Genomic DNA, 14,650 nt, shown 5'->3' on the forward strand with positions numbered 1-14,650 from the left:
CACTACGCTCTGCATCAGCCAAACGACTCGTTGCGCCCTCGCTGCGAAGGGGACCCAAGTTCCCATCGGCGAAAACACGTGGGTTTGCTGTCCTGGCTCCAAGATGGTGGAATGAGCTCCCCATTGACATCAGGACGGCAGATAGCTTGCACATCTTCCGGCGCAAACTGAAAACTCATCTCTTTCGACTCCACTTCGAGCGTTAGAACTATTAACGAAGCACTTTTATACTAATAAAGGACTGGCTTACCTAAAGCCAGTTGAGTAGCACTTGAAATGTTTGGCTCTATGAAACCTGATGTACTTATATGATTCTGTTTTCTTCAAGGTTGTGTCTTCCTGGTCGAATGTCTTATTGTAAGTCGCTTTGGATAAAAGTGTCAGCTAAATGCAATGTAATGTAATATAATCAAAGCATCAAAGGTAAAATAATTTGCTTTCAGAGTTAACACATTATATAGCCTACTGGAATATTATTATTAATGCATTTAGATGTAAATATGTGCCTAATGTTATGTATGTGAGGTAAAGCCAAGTACAAAGTACAATATTTGCCTCTATTAAAATTGGGCATAAAATGAAATTCCTCCTAACTATTTGTTTCAAAAATAATCTTGTTCCCCCTAATAAGTGCTCACATACAACCCACCCCACCCCACCCCCAATAATCACACACACACATAAAGCTGTTCAGAGGATATCCAAACGATAAGCCGTATTGTATTGAAAAAGAATGTGAGCAATATTTTACTGCTGAGCAACTGTCCAGTTTTTCCTTGTTGATCCGTGGAGGCTCAACTCACTCTGAAAGAATGAGCAGCTGGCCAATGAGCCATCATGGTTATTTTAGTCTCTGCATGCTTTAGGAGATAAAGCAGGCAGTGATTGGCAGAGTTGTGAATGTGTACCACAGAGTTTTGGGGCTCATCACAGACGGTGTGTCTCATCTAAACTACCTACTGAACTAGCTGTGAAAAACTATGGAAGACAGCAACAACAAAGTAGGTACAGTTGTGTTTGATGCCTGGTTAGTAAAACTGCTATGATTTCTTAAAAGTTATTTAAACATAGACAGCTACAAAAATAGTTTTGTGCCGTTAACAAATTACACTTTGATTAATTATTTGAAATATTGATTATGGGGTTTCTTTTCTACGTTGAAATGGCTTTAACCTTTTTAGAGCTTCAAGAGTTGGACAATAATAGAGTTGTATCTGTTTAGAGGAACAGATGGCAGTCTGGTCCGCCATGCTTCTAGTTATTTTTAACACCATCAACAGTTTCTGTTACCAACACATCACTCTCACTATACTAGTTTGTTAGTTTTGCCCTGATTGTTTTAGCTGGTCTTTTATTTCATTTTCTCTGACAGTTTTGTACCTCTTTCTTTTGTAGGTGGAAAAGAACGCAGAAGATAAAGCTCCCAATCTAAATCTAAATATGACACCAAATGCTGATGGAGGGCACACAGAAGATGATTCACAGTCACCCCTAACAGTCATTGTCCAAGGTATGTACTGCATTAATCCAATTTGTAATGAATCCATTAATACACCGCATATTAGATAGTGACTATTAATACTTCCCTTCTCCCAATTTTCAATTTAATCATGTTTAAATTAATCACAATTATAGATATATATGCAATAAACCATATTGTAAAACAAATACGAGACTAATTTAAAGCGTAACAACACAATCTTAGTTCAAACACATGTTTTTGTGGCTTAATATCTCGCAATGTTTTGAACGAGTCACATTTCAAAGTTCTGAAATGTTTTCCATCCTTTAACATGTGTTCACTGATCAGATCAACGTTTTTATTCAAATTCATTTCATTGAAATACGTATTTGGTTTATCAAGCACAATATTCATTTTGTAAAATCAGCCCGACTCCGCAAAGTAATCCCAATTAATGTAATCATTTCACGCTTTTATCCTCTTACACCAGGTCATGGAGCCACTTCTGCAGAGAGTGGAGAAAACAATCCCAATGTCCAGACTGGCCCTGACACAGATAAGGAAAATGCCATTAAGCCAAACCTCCAGATAACATATAGCACATTTACTGTCAAGAATGGTCAAGATCTGAAGGTAGAGATCCCAGTGGTTGGGCACCCTGCACCAAAAATTGAATGGAAAAGAGATGGTCAGGCCGTCAAGGAGACATCAAGACTAGAGGTTACGAATATGTCATCATTAACAGTTCTTCATATCAGACATGCTGCCAGGGAGCACTTTGGTCAATATTCTATCATTGCAAACAACAGTGCTGGAAAATGTACAGGAGAAATCACTGTGGTTGTTCTGGAAAAGCCAGATCCACCTACAGGGCCTTTGAGAATTGATGAGATCAGTTCTGACTATGTTGTCATCTCCTGGGAGCCACCAGAGTACACAGGAGGGTGTCAGCTAGACAACTATGTAGTAGAGAAACGTGACACTCTAAGTACAGAATGGCAGACTGTGTCAGCAACAACAGTAAGAACCACAATCAAAGTAACAAAACTGAAGACAGGAAATGAATACCAATTCAGAGTGTTTGCAGAAAATAGATATGGAAAGAGCACTGCAATCACCTCTTCTATTGTAATGGCACAGTATCCTTTTAGTGTGCCCACTGAGCCTGGCACCCCCTTTGTGTCCACAGTGGCAAAGTACAGCATGGTGGTTGAATGGGAGCCTCCAGCCAAAGATGGAGGCAGCCCACTCATCGGCTATCACCTTGAACGCAAAGAGAAGAACAGCATTTTATGGACCAAGCTGAACAAACTTGTTATACCTGATGCTCGCTTCAAAACAAATGGACTGGAGGAAGGCATTGAGTATGAATTTAGGGTCTTTGCAGAGAATATTGCTGGACTTAGCCCATCTAGTAAAATATCTGAATGCTATGTGGCAAGAGATCCGTGTGATCCACCTGGTAAACCTGAAGCTGTTGTCATAACAAGAGAGAACATCACACTTCAGTGGGAAAAACCGAAGTTTGACGGTGGAAGCGCAATTACAGGCTATGTTGTTGAAAAGAGGGAGCTACCAGATGGCAGATGGATGAAGGCAAACTACACCAGTGTTATTGAGAATCAGTTCACAGTCACAGGTCTGACAGGAGGTCAAAGTTATGAGTTTAGAGTGACTGCTAAGAATGGTGCTGGTGTTTGGAGCACACCTTCAGAAAATGTAAACATCATCGCTCAGGATGTTATTGAAGGACCCACAGTGCTTTTGGATCCCAAGTTCAAGAGTACTACTGTTGTTCAGGCTGGTGAGACATTTGTTATTGATGCTGATTACTTTGGAAAGCCCCTCCCTGAAGTATGTTGGCTCAAGGATGGAAAAGAAATTGACAAAGCTACACAGAGAATGGAGGTAAAAAACACCCTCACTCACACAACTTTGACCGTCAGGAATTGTACACGAGTGGACGGGGGACAGTTTGTCTTGAGCCTCAGAAACATGGGTGGAACTACATCTACCCGTGTTGTTGTCAAGGTCCTGGATAGATCTGGTCCTCCAGACGGACCACTGAAGGTGAAAGTTGTCAGTGCAGAGAAGTGTAATCTTCACTGGAACCCCCCTTTAAATGATGGTGGTGCCACTGTTTCCCACTACATCATTGAAAAAAGGGAGACCAACCGTGTTACTTGGACAGGGGTTGAGCATCACGTTGAAGCTGTCAGTTACAAAGTGACAAAACTGGTGCCTGGTAAAGAGTATATATTAAGAATTGCTGCTGTGAATAAGTTCGGTGTTGGTGAATTTCTGGAATCAGAACCCTTCATTGCACAACATCCATTTACAACACCCAGCGCACCTTCTACCCCTTCAGCCAGCACTGTGACTGGTGATTCCATAGTGCTCTCATGGGAAAGGCCTGAGAATGATGGAGGCTCAGAAATTGAGGGCTACATCTTGGAGAAATGTGACAAAGAGGGAGTCAGATGGACCAAATGCAACAAGAGACGACTAAATGAGTTGCGTTTTCGATGCACAGCGCTGGCTGAGGGACATTACTATCAGTTTAGAGTATTTGCAGAGAATGCTGCTGGTGTTGGTGCACCCAGTGAGCAAAGTGAGTACATCAAAGTATGTGAAGCAACTTACCCACCTGGACCCCCTACCAACCCAAAAGTGATAGACTATTCCTGCAGTACTGTGTCTCTGACCTGGTCAAGGCCTATCTATGATGGTGGAGCAGCCACCAGTGGCTTTGTAGTTGAGATGAAAGAAGCATCAGAAGATGAGTGGATTGCATGTACTCCGAGCACAGGTGTAAAGGACACAAACTACACAGTGGAGAGACTAAGAGAAAATGCAGAGTATAATTTTCGTATACGTGCGATGAATGTTGCTGGAGTTGGAGAGCATGTGGATCTATCTCAGTCAGTGGTAGCTGCTGAAAAACCGGAGGCACCTGAGATTGAGTTGGATGCAACCTTGAGGAAGATTGTCGGTGTTCGAGCCTGTTCCACGTTAAGACTCCTTGTCACCATCAGAGGCAGGCCAGAGCCTGAAGTTAAATGGTCAAAGGATGGTGGCCCTCTCAGTGAACGCGCTCAAATTGAGGTAAAAAGCTTCTACACAGAGTTAGTGATCGAGAATGTCAATAGACATGACACAGGAAAATATGTGTTGACTGCTGAGAACTGCAATGGCCTTAAATCAGCATTCATTAATGTCAGAGTATTGGACTCCCCCAGTGCACCAACAAACGTAGAGGTCAAGGATATAAAGAGGGACTCTGTGTCCATCTCCTGGGAGGCACCTCTCATTGACGGAGGAGCAAAGATTTCACACTATATCGTAGAAAAGCGAGAAGACGCTAGAAAGGCATTCACAAGCGTATGTAGCAACTGTGTAAGAAACTCATACAGGATTGACAATCTCCAAGAAGGAAGTTTCTACAATTTTCGTGTACTGGCTGTGAATGAGTTTGGCACTGGACTGCCAGCAGTAACCACTGACGCTGTTAAAGTGTCTGAGGCTCCTCTGCCCCCTGGTAAAATCACACTCAGTGATGTTACTTCTAATAGTGCAAGCCTCTCTTGGGAGAAGCCTGACCATGATGGAGGAAGCAAAATCACACGTTATATTGTAGAAATGCAGGCCAAGGGAGAAGAAGCATGGACAATGTGCTCAGAGAGTAAATCACTTGAAGCAACTATTAATGGGCTGGCAAAAGAAAAGGAGTATTTCTTCAGAGTAAGCGCTGTGAACGACAAGGGAAAAAGTGAGCCAAAGTCTCTCATGGCACCTGTAACAGTAAAGGACACTAGTGCTGGGCCCATTATTAATTTGCTGTCCAACACATTTAGTGTGAAGGCAGGAAGTGACTTAAAGATAGACGTTCCATTCAAGGGTGTACCAACACCAACAGTCACATGGAAGAAGGATGGCAACTTGCTGAAAGAGACAAGCAGGGTAAAAGTGCACACATCTGACACATCATCGCAGATCATTATCAAAGATGCAATCAAAATAGACGTTGGCATGTATGAGGTGACCCTTACCAACTCGACAGGAACTACATCTGCTGAAATCTCTGTTAATGTTTTTGAAAGACCTGGACCACCAAGTGATCTCAGTTTGGATGAAGTGAGTGCTGACTTTATGTCTTTGTCTTGGCAGCCCCCACATTATACTGGTGGGTGTCAGATCAGTAATTATGTTGTTGAGAAAAGAGATACAGGCAGTACAATATGGCAGACTGTGTCAGCCACGGTTGCCAGAACCTCAATCAAGATATCCCGTCTGAACCAGGGAGCTGAATATCAATTTCGTATTGCTGCAGAGAATCGTTATGGTAAAAGCCAATTTGTTGAGTCTGAACATGTGGTTGCCCAGTATCCCTTTAAGCCCCCTAGTCCAGCAACCAATCTCCATGTTGTTAGTGCCTCAAAGTCTGTCATGGTGGTTGCATGGAGCAACCCAGAGAGTGATGGTGGCAGCCCTATAATTGGTTATCATATTGAATGCAAGGATCACAGCAGTATTTTGTGGACAAAGTTAAACCGCAACCCAGTGAGTGAGAACCAGTTCAAGGTAACAAGTGTTGAAGAAGGGCTGATATATGAGTTCCGGGTCTGTGCTGAAAACATGGCTGGTGTTGGACCATGCAGTAAGGCATCTGAGCCTGCAGCAGCAAGAGACCAGTGTGATCCCCCAAACAACCTCTCAGTTACCAATATAACAAACAGCTCAGTTTCCCTGTCCTGGGAAAAACCAGAATATGATGGTGGGGCAAAAATAACTGGGTATATTGTTGAGCGTAAAGAGCTGCCTGAAAATTGCTGGCTTAAATGCAACTTCACCAACTTACAGGACACCTTGTTGGAAGTGATTGGCCTCACAGAGGGGGAAGAGTATGATTTTCGTGTGATTGCAAAGAATTCAGCTGATCTCTTTAGTTCGCCCTCTGAAACCACGGGTCCAGTTACAGTACAGCATGATGTGGAGCCACCCAAAATTATACTGGAGGACAAATGTAGACAGGTGATGGTTGTCAAAGCAGGAGACCTCCTAAGAATAGATGCTGACATCTCTGGCCGACCCAACCCTACAGTGTTTTGGTCGAAGAATGGTCTAAATATTGGCACCAAGGGACGGGTTGAGATCACTGCAACAAAGATGCATACCTCTCTACTTATCAGAGAAAGTGTTAGGAAAGACTCCGGACAGTATATTGTGACCCTACAGAGTACGGGTGGTACTACATCTAGGTCTATCACCTGCAAGGTCCTGGACAGACCCGGCCCACCTGCTGGACCTCTAGAAGTGTCTGCACTCTCAGCAGATAAATGCACCCTGTCGTGGGGACCCCCTCAAGAGACTGGCGGTGCTGAGATCATGCACTATATGGTTGAAAAGTGTGAAACAAGCCGAGTTGCCTGGACCTTAATGTATGGTGAATTGATTGCAACTACCTGCAAAATAACCAAGCTACTCAAGGGAAATGAATACCTATTTAGGGTGAGAGCAGTGAACAAATATGGAGAAGGTGAGATTTTGGAAAGTGAGCCCATCAAGGCAATGGATCCCTTTACTATCCCGTCTGCACCGACTGATGTTGAGGTAACAAGTGCAACCAGTGAAGTTATGACTATCTGCTGGAAGAGACCTACCTCTGATGGTGGTAGTCGCATCAGTGGTTACATTATTGAGAAGAGGGAAAAGCAAGGTGTCCGTTGGGTGCGTGTTAACAAGAAGCCTGTCTATGACCTACGAGTCAAAGCCCCCGGGCTGCATGAAGGATGCGAGTATGAATTTAGAGTCTTTGCTGAGAATGTTGCTGGGCTAAGTGAACCCAGTCTCCCATGCCCGCTAACTATGGCAGAAGATCCAAAGTTTCTCCCCTCTCCTCCTACGAAACCCACCATAATTGATTCATCCAGGACCTCCATCACTCTGTCATGGAACAAGCCGCTGTTTGATGGTGGATCAGCTGTAACAGGGTATAAAGTTGAATTCAGAAAATCAGGAGAAGAAGACTGGACTGTTGGTGTTCATAACACAGATACAACAGAGTTTACAGTAACTGGGCTCACTTCAGGGACTGAATATGTTTTTAATGTCAGTTCGATAAATAAGATTGGCATCAGCGAACCCAGTCCTGAAACAGATCCTGAAGTAGCCATGGAGAGAGAGGAGGAGCCCAGGTTTGATGTTGCCACTGATATTAGGAAACCCCTGATTGTTAAAGTTGGAGGCAACTTCACTTTGACTGTGCCTTTCACAGGCAAGCCTGTTCCTAGTGTGACATGGGACAAAGCAGATATTGATCTGAGAATCAGAGGAATGATCAACACCAGCAGCTCAATCAGCTCTATCACAGTGGAAAGAGCAACACGCGATGACTCCGGAAAATACATAGTCAGACTGCAAAACGTTGCTGGATCTGCCTCTTTGACGCTGAATGTGAGAGTTTTGGACTCGCCTGGACCGCCAAGTAATGTAGCAGTTAAAGACGTGACTAATAATTCTGCCACTGTTACCTGGGACATCCCTGAGAATGAGGGAGGAGCCCCTGTCAATAACTACCTTGTAGATATACGGGACATCAGCAGGAAAGGGTGGACAAGACTCACTGACAAATGCCGTCGACTGTTCTACAAGTTGTCTGACCTGGAAGAGGGAGGAATCTACTTCTTCAGAGTCACCGCTGAAAATGAGTATGGGATCGGTGTTCCAGCTGAGACCAAGGAGGGAACAAAAATGATAGGTACAGTCTGTGAATAAATAACACATGAGTTGTTGTATTTGGTAGAAATAAAAAGAAGCTTAAGTAGGATGTGAAATATTTTACAGAACAATTAAATGTATTAAGCACTTTTGTTGCACATTATTCTACTTTGTGCAAAACATTTTTATTTTTCAGATACAACCGATTGGGAGACAAATCCAGGGGCTTAGCGTGTCTTCTTCCCAGAAATGAATGTACCATCTCCCGATGTTCCTGTCAAGATCCTCGTCTACTGTATATCCCATCTCTATGAAGTGCTGATCAGAAAAAAACAGTTAGTGAGTGCTCTGTGAACTAATGCATTACCAGAGGTTGCAGTTTTGTAGATATACTCGGGCCTATCTTTTTTTAATAGTTTGTTCTCTAATATGCTTTCATGATGATGGATTTTATAGAAAGAAATGCATCAATGTCCTGATTTTGTTTGCTTATGGTTATAAAACAATGATAACAACAAAAAATGATGTGGTTTGTTGCAGATCTATAATAAAAATAAAGAAGTTTTACTCTCAACTTTTGTGTAGTTACAAATTATGAACACTGGCTGACATAACATTGCAAAGAATATAATAAGACTGTATACAAACAAATAAAAAGTTATTTTTGTGAAATGTTGATGCAATATACTTATGCTGGAACCTTTTATATATTGTGTTATATTGGCTCAAATGTAAAATGGGATTGTGGCAATTTACTCTTTTGTTGCATGTCTTTCATTGTTAAAAGCAAAAATCCACCCAAAATACCTCATGATACCAACATACTTAACAAAACGATTATAGAGAGTAGGACCCAGTGATAAACTACTGCAAAAAATCTTACATCTTATATTAAAACATTATTAGTAATATAATACATGTAATCGATGTTACTGTATGAAGACACAAAGATTGGAATGGAAGAATAACAAAAAGTCTGCAGGTTTCCCAGTTGTTAGAATTCAAAAGTAGGAATTTCCAAAGTAATTCAGTGTCACTCAGACTAGAGTCAGGGTTTTGTTTTATTCACAATGAACTGTGTCAAAATAAAGTAAGATGATTTTTTTTAAATAACTTCATAGGTAAGACCCACAAGTCACCAGCCTTCGCCATTTGTTCTGAAAGAATATTATAAAGGGAGCTGTTTGCATGTACGTCACTATGGAAACCGTTACGTAGCCAAATACAGGAAAGGGGACGCTCTACTTAGATACCCGGAAGTAGGCGATGTAAAGAGTAACTTGTTTTTCGCTGCGTAACTCTTCACAACAACAAAAAGTACATTTGCGACCTGAATTATCCGAAATGGGAACTACTGCAAGTCAACTTGGGAAGGATATGCTCTCAGAATATCAAGTAAGTGCCGAAGTACATATTATATCGACATTGTTAACCGTGTGGCTAAAGTTGAAAAGTTGTATTTTATAAACGAGGATATCGTAACATAGAAGTTATTTTAGCCTAACGTTTAAAGGCAACTTAAAACTGTTACAGCATTGGTATCAAGTATGATTATCTTGCTGGCTATAACGTAAAGTTAGTTAAACTACCATAACGCTACCTTTATTGAAATACCACTATTCATCACGCTTATATCGCCATTATTGTTGCCAATATAACAACTCAGACCATAGATGTCATGTACCTATTATAGAAAAGTCAGACTTTAAAATGAATCCATGTTTGTTTTTTTTTAAAGTATTGCTTTATGTATTCTGTGACTTGTCATTTTAATAATACTCATTTGTACTTTTAGGAGCTGACTTTCTTGACAAAACAGGAAATTCTTCTGTAAGTGAGCTGCATGCCACATAACAAATATGTTGTTTTATAAAGCATAGGAATCAATGTTTCAATGTTTATTGTGATCCATGCGTATGTCTTTTTTTATTCATTTGTTTAGTGCCCACAAGAGATTCACTGAACTGCTCACTAAAGATGAAAAGGACCTTCCAAATAACAGAGTGCCAATGGAGAGGATTCTCACTCTGCCAGAGCTCAAGGTGAAAAAAGCTATTGGAAAGTAAAATAGGAGAAATATGATGTTGACTGCTTAGTGGTCATATGCATAACATGACTAGGAGTGTCTTGTGCTTTGTGTGTTCTTGTAGAAGTAATGATAAACTGCACTGACCTTTGTACTTGTCCTTCTTACAGTCCAACCCTTTCAGGAAAAGAATCTGCAATGTATTCTCAACATCTGAATACAAAGATGGAGGCCTCACATTTGAGGACTTCCTAGATCTCCTAAGTGCCTTCAGTGACTCCGCTACTCTGGAAATCAAATCCCACTATGCATTCCGTATATTTGGTAAATAGGTGGATGCAAATATGAGCTGGTTACTAATTAAAACGTGTAATTCATCAATCTGTGTAACAAGCATATTTGTATTTTCAGACTTTGACGATGATGGAACTCTTGATTGTGGCGATCTGGAGAAGTTGGTAAACTGCCTCACCGGTGAGACAGACGACACAAGGCTTACTCCTGAAGAAATGAGACAGCTCATTAACAATGTGAGTTCACTGGGGCTTCTTCTTTTTCAAATATGTAGAAAGGCACACTACATGGTTCAAACAGCTCTGTACACCTACCTGTCAGAGTAACAGTTGTTCCCTTGGTTTGTTTTACAGATTCTGGAAGAGTCAGATATTGACAAGGATGGGACTGTGAACCTCTCAGAGTTTCAGCATGTCATTTCAAGATCTCCAGATTTTGTCAGGTGACTAAAAATCAAATGATGACATATAGATAGATAGATATATAGTTTACTAAAAGCAATGTTGTTCATAATTAACTGCTTCTGTTATATTTCTCCACAGTTCTTTCAAGATTGTGCTGTGAAGACCTCATGGGCTGTGGCAATGGATCACTCTTTAACTCTCATATGGTGTTTCATTTACAATTCGAACACTTTTAGATATTTGCCTTAAATTATACTGGATTTTATTGCCGTAACTATTTTATGGATCATTTGTAAAATATAAAAACCTGTGATTTTTTTATTTCTAAAGAAAATAAAAAATATTTTCAAGAAGACCTTGTTCACAATGTTTGTTTTATATTATACAAAATACATTTCATTCAAACTCTTGTATTTGTTGTTATAAGTAACACTTCCTGGTATGTTGTCCAAAGTCCAATGTCCACATTTATCAAGGGAATTCCATATTACTTTACGGGCCAGCTACTTCCTCCTTGACGACAGAAGCAAAGGTATTCCACGCACCGCACACTACGTCAACCACACGCATCTGCTGCTCCTTAAACAACTCCACACGCTGAGGCTCATCTGAACTGATCAAAGTCTGGTGTCCTAGTTGGCCATAGTCACCTAAATGGTAAAAGAGGGATAGACAGAGTAAGTGTATTAGCTTAAGTTGTGCTTAAAGCATAATGATGAATTAAATGTGTACAGGGAGCATGCTAAAGATAAAACAAAATCTGTTAAGGTGTCAGTTAGCTCTAAATTCAAACTTACCCCAGCCCCAAGTGTAGAGGTCACCTGTGGCTGGAATTAGAACATACATATGACAGTGACTGATCTGCCAATTAAAAGCATCATTATACAACCATTACCAAGTGTTGTAAGTGTTTTCTTACTTGTTACTGCAGCTGTGTGTCGGCAGCCACAGCTGACTGTGCTGACTTCACATGATGGAGTGATATCCAGCAGAGCCGGGAAAGCCTGGATTGATATGAATACCTCTTCATGTGTCTCTCCCTCTTGTGGCTCTTCAGCAGTAGACGTGCTGGCATCTCTGCATGGTGATCCTGTTCAGCACAGTAAATGTTGCAGTAATGCTATTTTCTTCTAAGTTACAACTTTGAGTGGTGACTAAAAGCAGCATGCCTGGTGAGATTGCATTACAGTTTAGGGGATGGTTAAATTATAAACATAGATAATGAAATAATTTCCCATACTTCAAGTACTATCAATATCTTTAAATAGTTTGAAAATGTGCGTTATGAGCTTTTTACTGTAGCACAGTACGATTCAGCTTGATTGCATTTCGCTTATGGTGCCCAAATTACATTTGAAAAGAGATAATGGCAGTGAATCCACAGACCTAACAGTGAACATTTCCCCCTGTTGTTCAGAGTAAATATTTTGGCAAGCATCTTCTATAAATGCTGCGAAAATGCTTATTCAAGTGTGGAGAATTGTAGCTATCATACATACCACACGAAAAACGTTACAGTTGAGAGAAATGTCATATTGGGTTGAGTGATCTTCAGCACATAATAGTATTTTGGTTGATGGAAAGCACCGTCGGTAAAAATAAATACTAGTTTGATCGAGTTTTGAGGCGAATAGTCTCTTACCTTCTTGTTGTTGACTAATTTGCTGCTGCGTTGCTTTCCTCAGGCCTCGTGATGGAAGTCCAAGCTGTCCACTTTCATTCCAGCCCCACACATAAAGGTCTCCCCCATCTGAAGAACAAAGTCATTTAAGTTCCTTTTCCACCTCGATTTGTAGAATTTTCACTGGCAACGTTTTGTTTAACACTCACCACTAATACAGACAGAGTGCCAGCTTCCTGTAGCTACATAGCTCATGGGCATCCCCCAGAGGGCCTCCACTGCCCTGGGCTCCTCCTCAGGGGTCAGGCCTCCATGCCCCAGTTGACCATGGCTGCATTACACAAAAGATCAAGATATGCATGAGTGCATAATATTGCTCTGATTCCCACTAAAGACAGGTGTTTAAGCATTAGGTCTACCTGCCAAGTCCCCAGGTGTACACAGTTCCAGAGGCACTGAGGAGGATGGCATGCTCCGAGCTCAGGGCCAGACTCTTGGCTCTCAGGTGTGGGGATAAGGAGCGGTAGAGGGGCGTTTTGGTGGCTATGTATCCCCCAGGAACCAATGGGAGATTTAGAGGGGTTCCTAGAAAGCAGCATAAAGATATCCATTTAGCCAATTAACATATTGTTGGGAAAATACTGAATGTACTCTTCCAATATTAGAGTAGCACATGATAACAAAGGCCCAACTGTAGCTGTGTACATGACAAGATGTATGATTACCTAGATCCTAGAAGAGTGTCAGCCTGACAGTAACTGTTTTACTTGTAGGCATATGATAGCTATGTGACAACGCTTTATGATTATTCAGCCTCTCTGGAGATAGACATATGACAAGCATGATCATTTCTGACGTGGGTCTTCTTTAACTAATCTAAACAAAACATTGTATACTGATCTGAACCGGTATTCCTGCATCTTGTGACTGTGTAACACCCTCTCTTGTAAATAAGCATGTGAAGGACACTGTTCGGGAACTAGTTGTACGTACCAAATGCATGAATGATTACTTCCATTCTTGCAGGGATAATAATACATGTATCCTGATATTGAAACTGATATCATACTTGTAGAAGATTACCAGAGATCTCTGGGTCTGTTTTTATTTCCATGCTCCATGATGGAGACGTCTCTTTCTTTTGCAGATCCCAGGACTCAAGTCTGTCTGAGAAAGCGAGGGTCAGGTATGATTCACTGATGATGGCATCTTTACAGCCTCGGCTCTCTTTTACAGGATTACCACAGGAGTCATTGGAGACGAAACCTGATAGGCACACACAGCTGTCACCTAGCAAACAGGGAGCAAGGTGGATAATTAGTATTTCGATAAAGAGTGATATTAATATCATCGACGCACTCCGAGTGTCAAACAAGAGCTGTTTTATTTTTGATAGGCTTACCATTCAAATACAAAGATGCTCTTCGACTCCAGCTTGCTCTGATTTGACCATCCGTCTTCAGTCTGCAGTCACTTCTGTCCTCCTGAGCAGTACACTCTGTTGGACTACTCACTTTGACTTCCTGTTCATTCTCAAAACATTCTCCCTCCAATAATTGATCTTGTCCATATATCTGGCCAAATGCGTTGAAGCCAAAACCGAACCACCGCATTTGAAACGGGTAACTTCTGTTTACGCTGCGGAAAGACGTGCGACGCAGTTTTCTGCAAAAGTTTGGGTGCATGTAGCTCCGGGTATACTGCGCATGCGCACAAGCATTCACGCAGCCCCCCTCAACAATGTCTTTTAATAACACTTTTGAGAATATTATAAAGTATAGGTAGACAACCATGGTTAAAATGCTACAGCAACAAAACAATTCACAATTCTTTCAACAGTTTTCTAATATAATCCATTTCACAACACTGATAATAGAACGTCATTGATGAGGCATCCAGCTAAAGTACATCAATGTTTTAAGAAAGCTAGGCCTTGAGATGGAGACTGTGGTACTGAGTTCGTCATCTGACTATATATCTACAAACATATGATTCTGTTTTTTTTTAACATTTAGGATTTAGACAAGGGCGCGCATCACTGAATCAATCCAAACATAGCTTCATTTGTTGAGATTGGGACATAACTTTTATAAAGATGTTATCATGCAACGAAATTATAATGTAGC

The 14,650-nt window shown here is 41.2% G+C and overlaps 3 protein-coding genes across 4 annotated transcripts; 2 read left to right on the plus strand and 1 right to left on the minus strand.

Annotated features, from left to right (window-relative positions):
• The first annotated feature begins 703 nt into the window (after window positions 1–703).
• Window positions 704–8,753, plus strand: LOC117545748 (titin-like). Of its 2 annotated transcripts, none has more exons than XM_034215689.1 (4): window positions 704–1,005; window positions 1,396–1,510; window positions 1,953–8,219; window positions 8,376–8,753. In XM_034215689.1, the coding sequence occupies exons 2-4, from the start codon at window positions 1,441–1,443 to the stop codon at window positions 8,408–8,410; spliced, it is 6,372 nt and encodes a 2,123-aa protein (XP_034071580.1). In that variant the 5' UTR covers window positions 704–1,005; window positions 1,396–1,440; the 3' UTR covers window positions 8,411–8,753. The 2 variants fall into 2 exon arrangements, with proteins under 2 accessions (XP_034071580.1, XP_034071579.1); XM_034215688.1 differs by having other exon boundaries at window positions 704–1,001.
• Window positions 8,754–9,390: 637 nt separating this feature from the next.
• Window positions 9,391–11,265, plus strand: LOC117545750 (calcium and integrin-binding protein 1-like). Its single transcript, XM_034215691.1, has 7 exons — window positions 9,391–9,574; window positions 9,975–10,009; window positions 10,122–10,221; window positions 10,376–10,529; window positions 10,617–10,735; window positions 10,853–10,941; window positions 11,042–11,265. Exons 1-7 carry the CDS (start codon window positions 9,524–9,526, stop codon window positions 11,061–11,063), a joined length of 570 nt encoding a protein of 189 aa, XP_034071582.1. The 5' UTR covers window positions 9,391–9,523; the 3' UTR covers window positions 11,064–11,265.
• On the minus strand, window positions 11,259–14,212 carry LOC117545749 (RCC1 domain-containing protein 1-like). Its single transcript, XM_034215690.1, has 8 exons — window positions 13,927–14,212; window positions 13,608–13,814; window positions 12,944–13,109; window positions 12,734–12,855; window positions 12,546–12,653; window positions 11,823–11,993; window positions 11,701–11,730; window positions 11,259–11,553 (listed from the first exon to the last, which is right to left on the minus strand). The coding sequence occupies exons 1-8, from the start codon at window positions 14,207–14,209 to the stop codon at window positions 11,396–11,398; spliced, it is 1,245 nt and encodes a 414-aa protein (XP_034071581.1). The 5' UTR covers window positions 14,210–14,212; the 3' UTR covers window positions 11,259–11,395.
• Window positions 14,213–14,650: the final 438 nt, after the last annotated feature.

Source organism: Gymnodraco acuticeps, unplaced genomic scaffold, assembly GCF_902827175.1.
Source record: "Gymnodraco acuticeps unplaced genomic scaffold, fGymAcu1.1, whole genome shotgun sequence".
Taxonomy (NCBI): Eukaryota; Metazoa; Chordata; class Actinopteri; order Perciformes; family Bathydraconidae; genus Gymnodraco; species Gymnodraco acuticeps.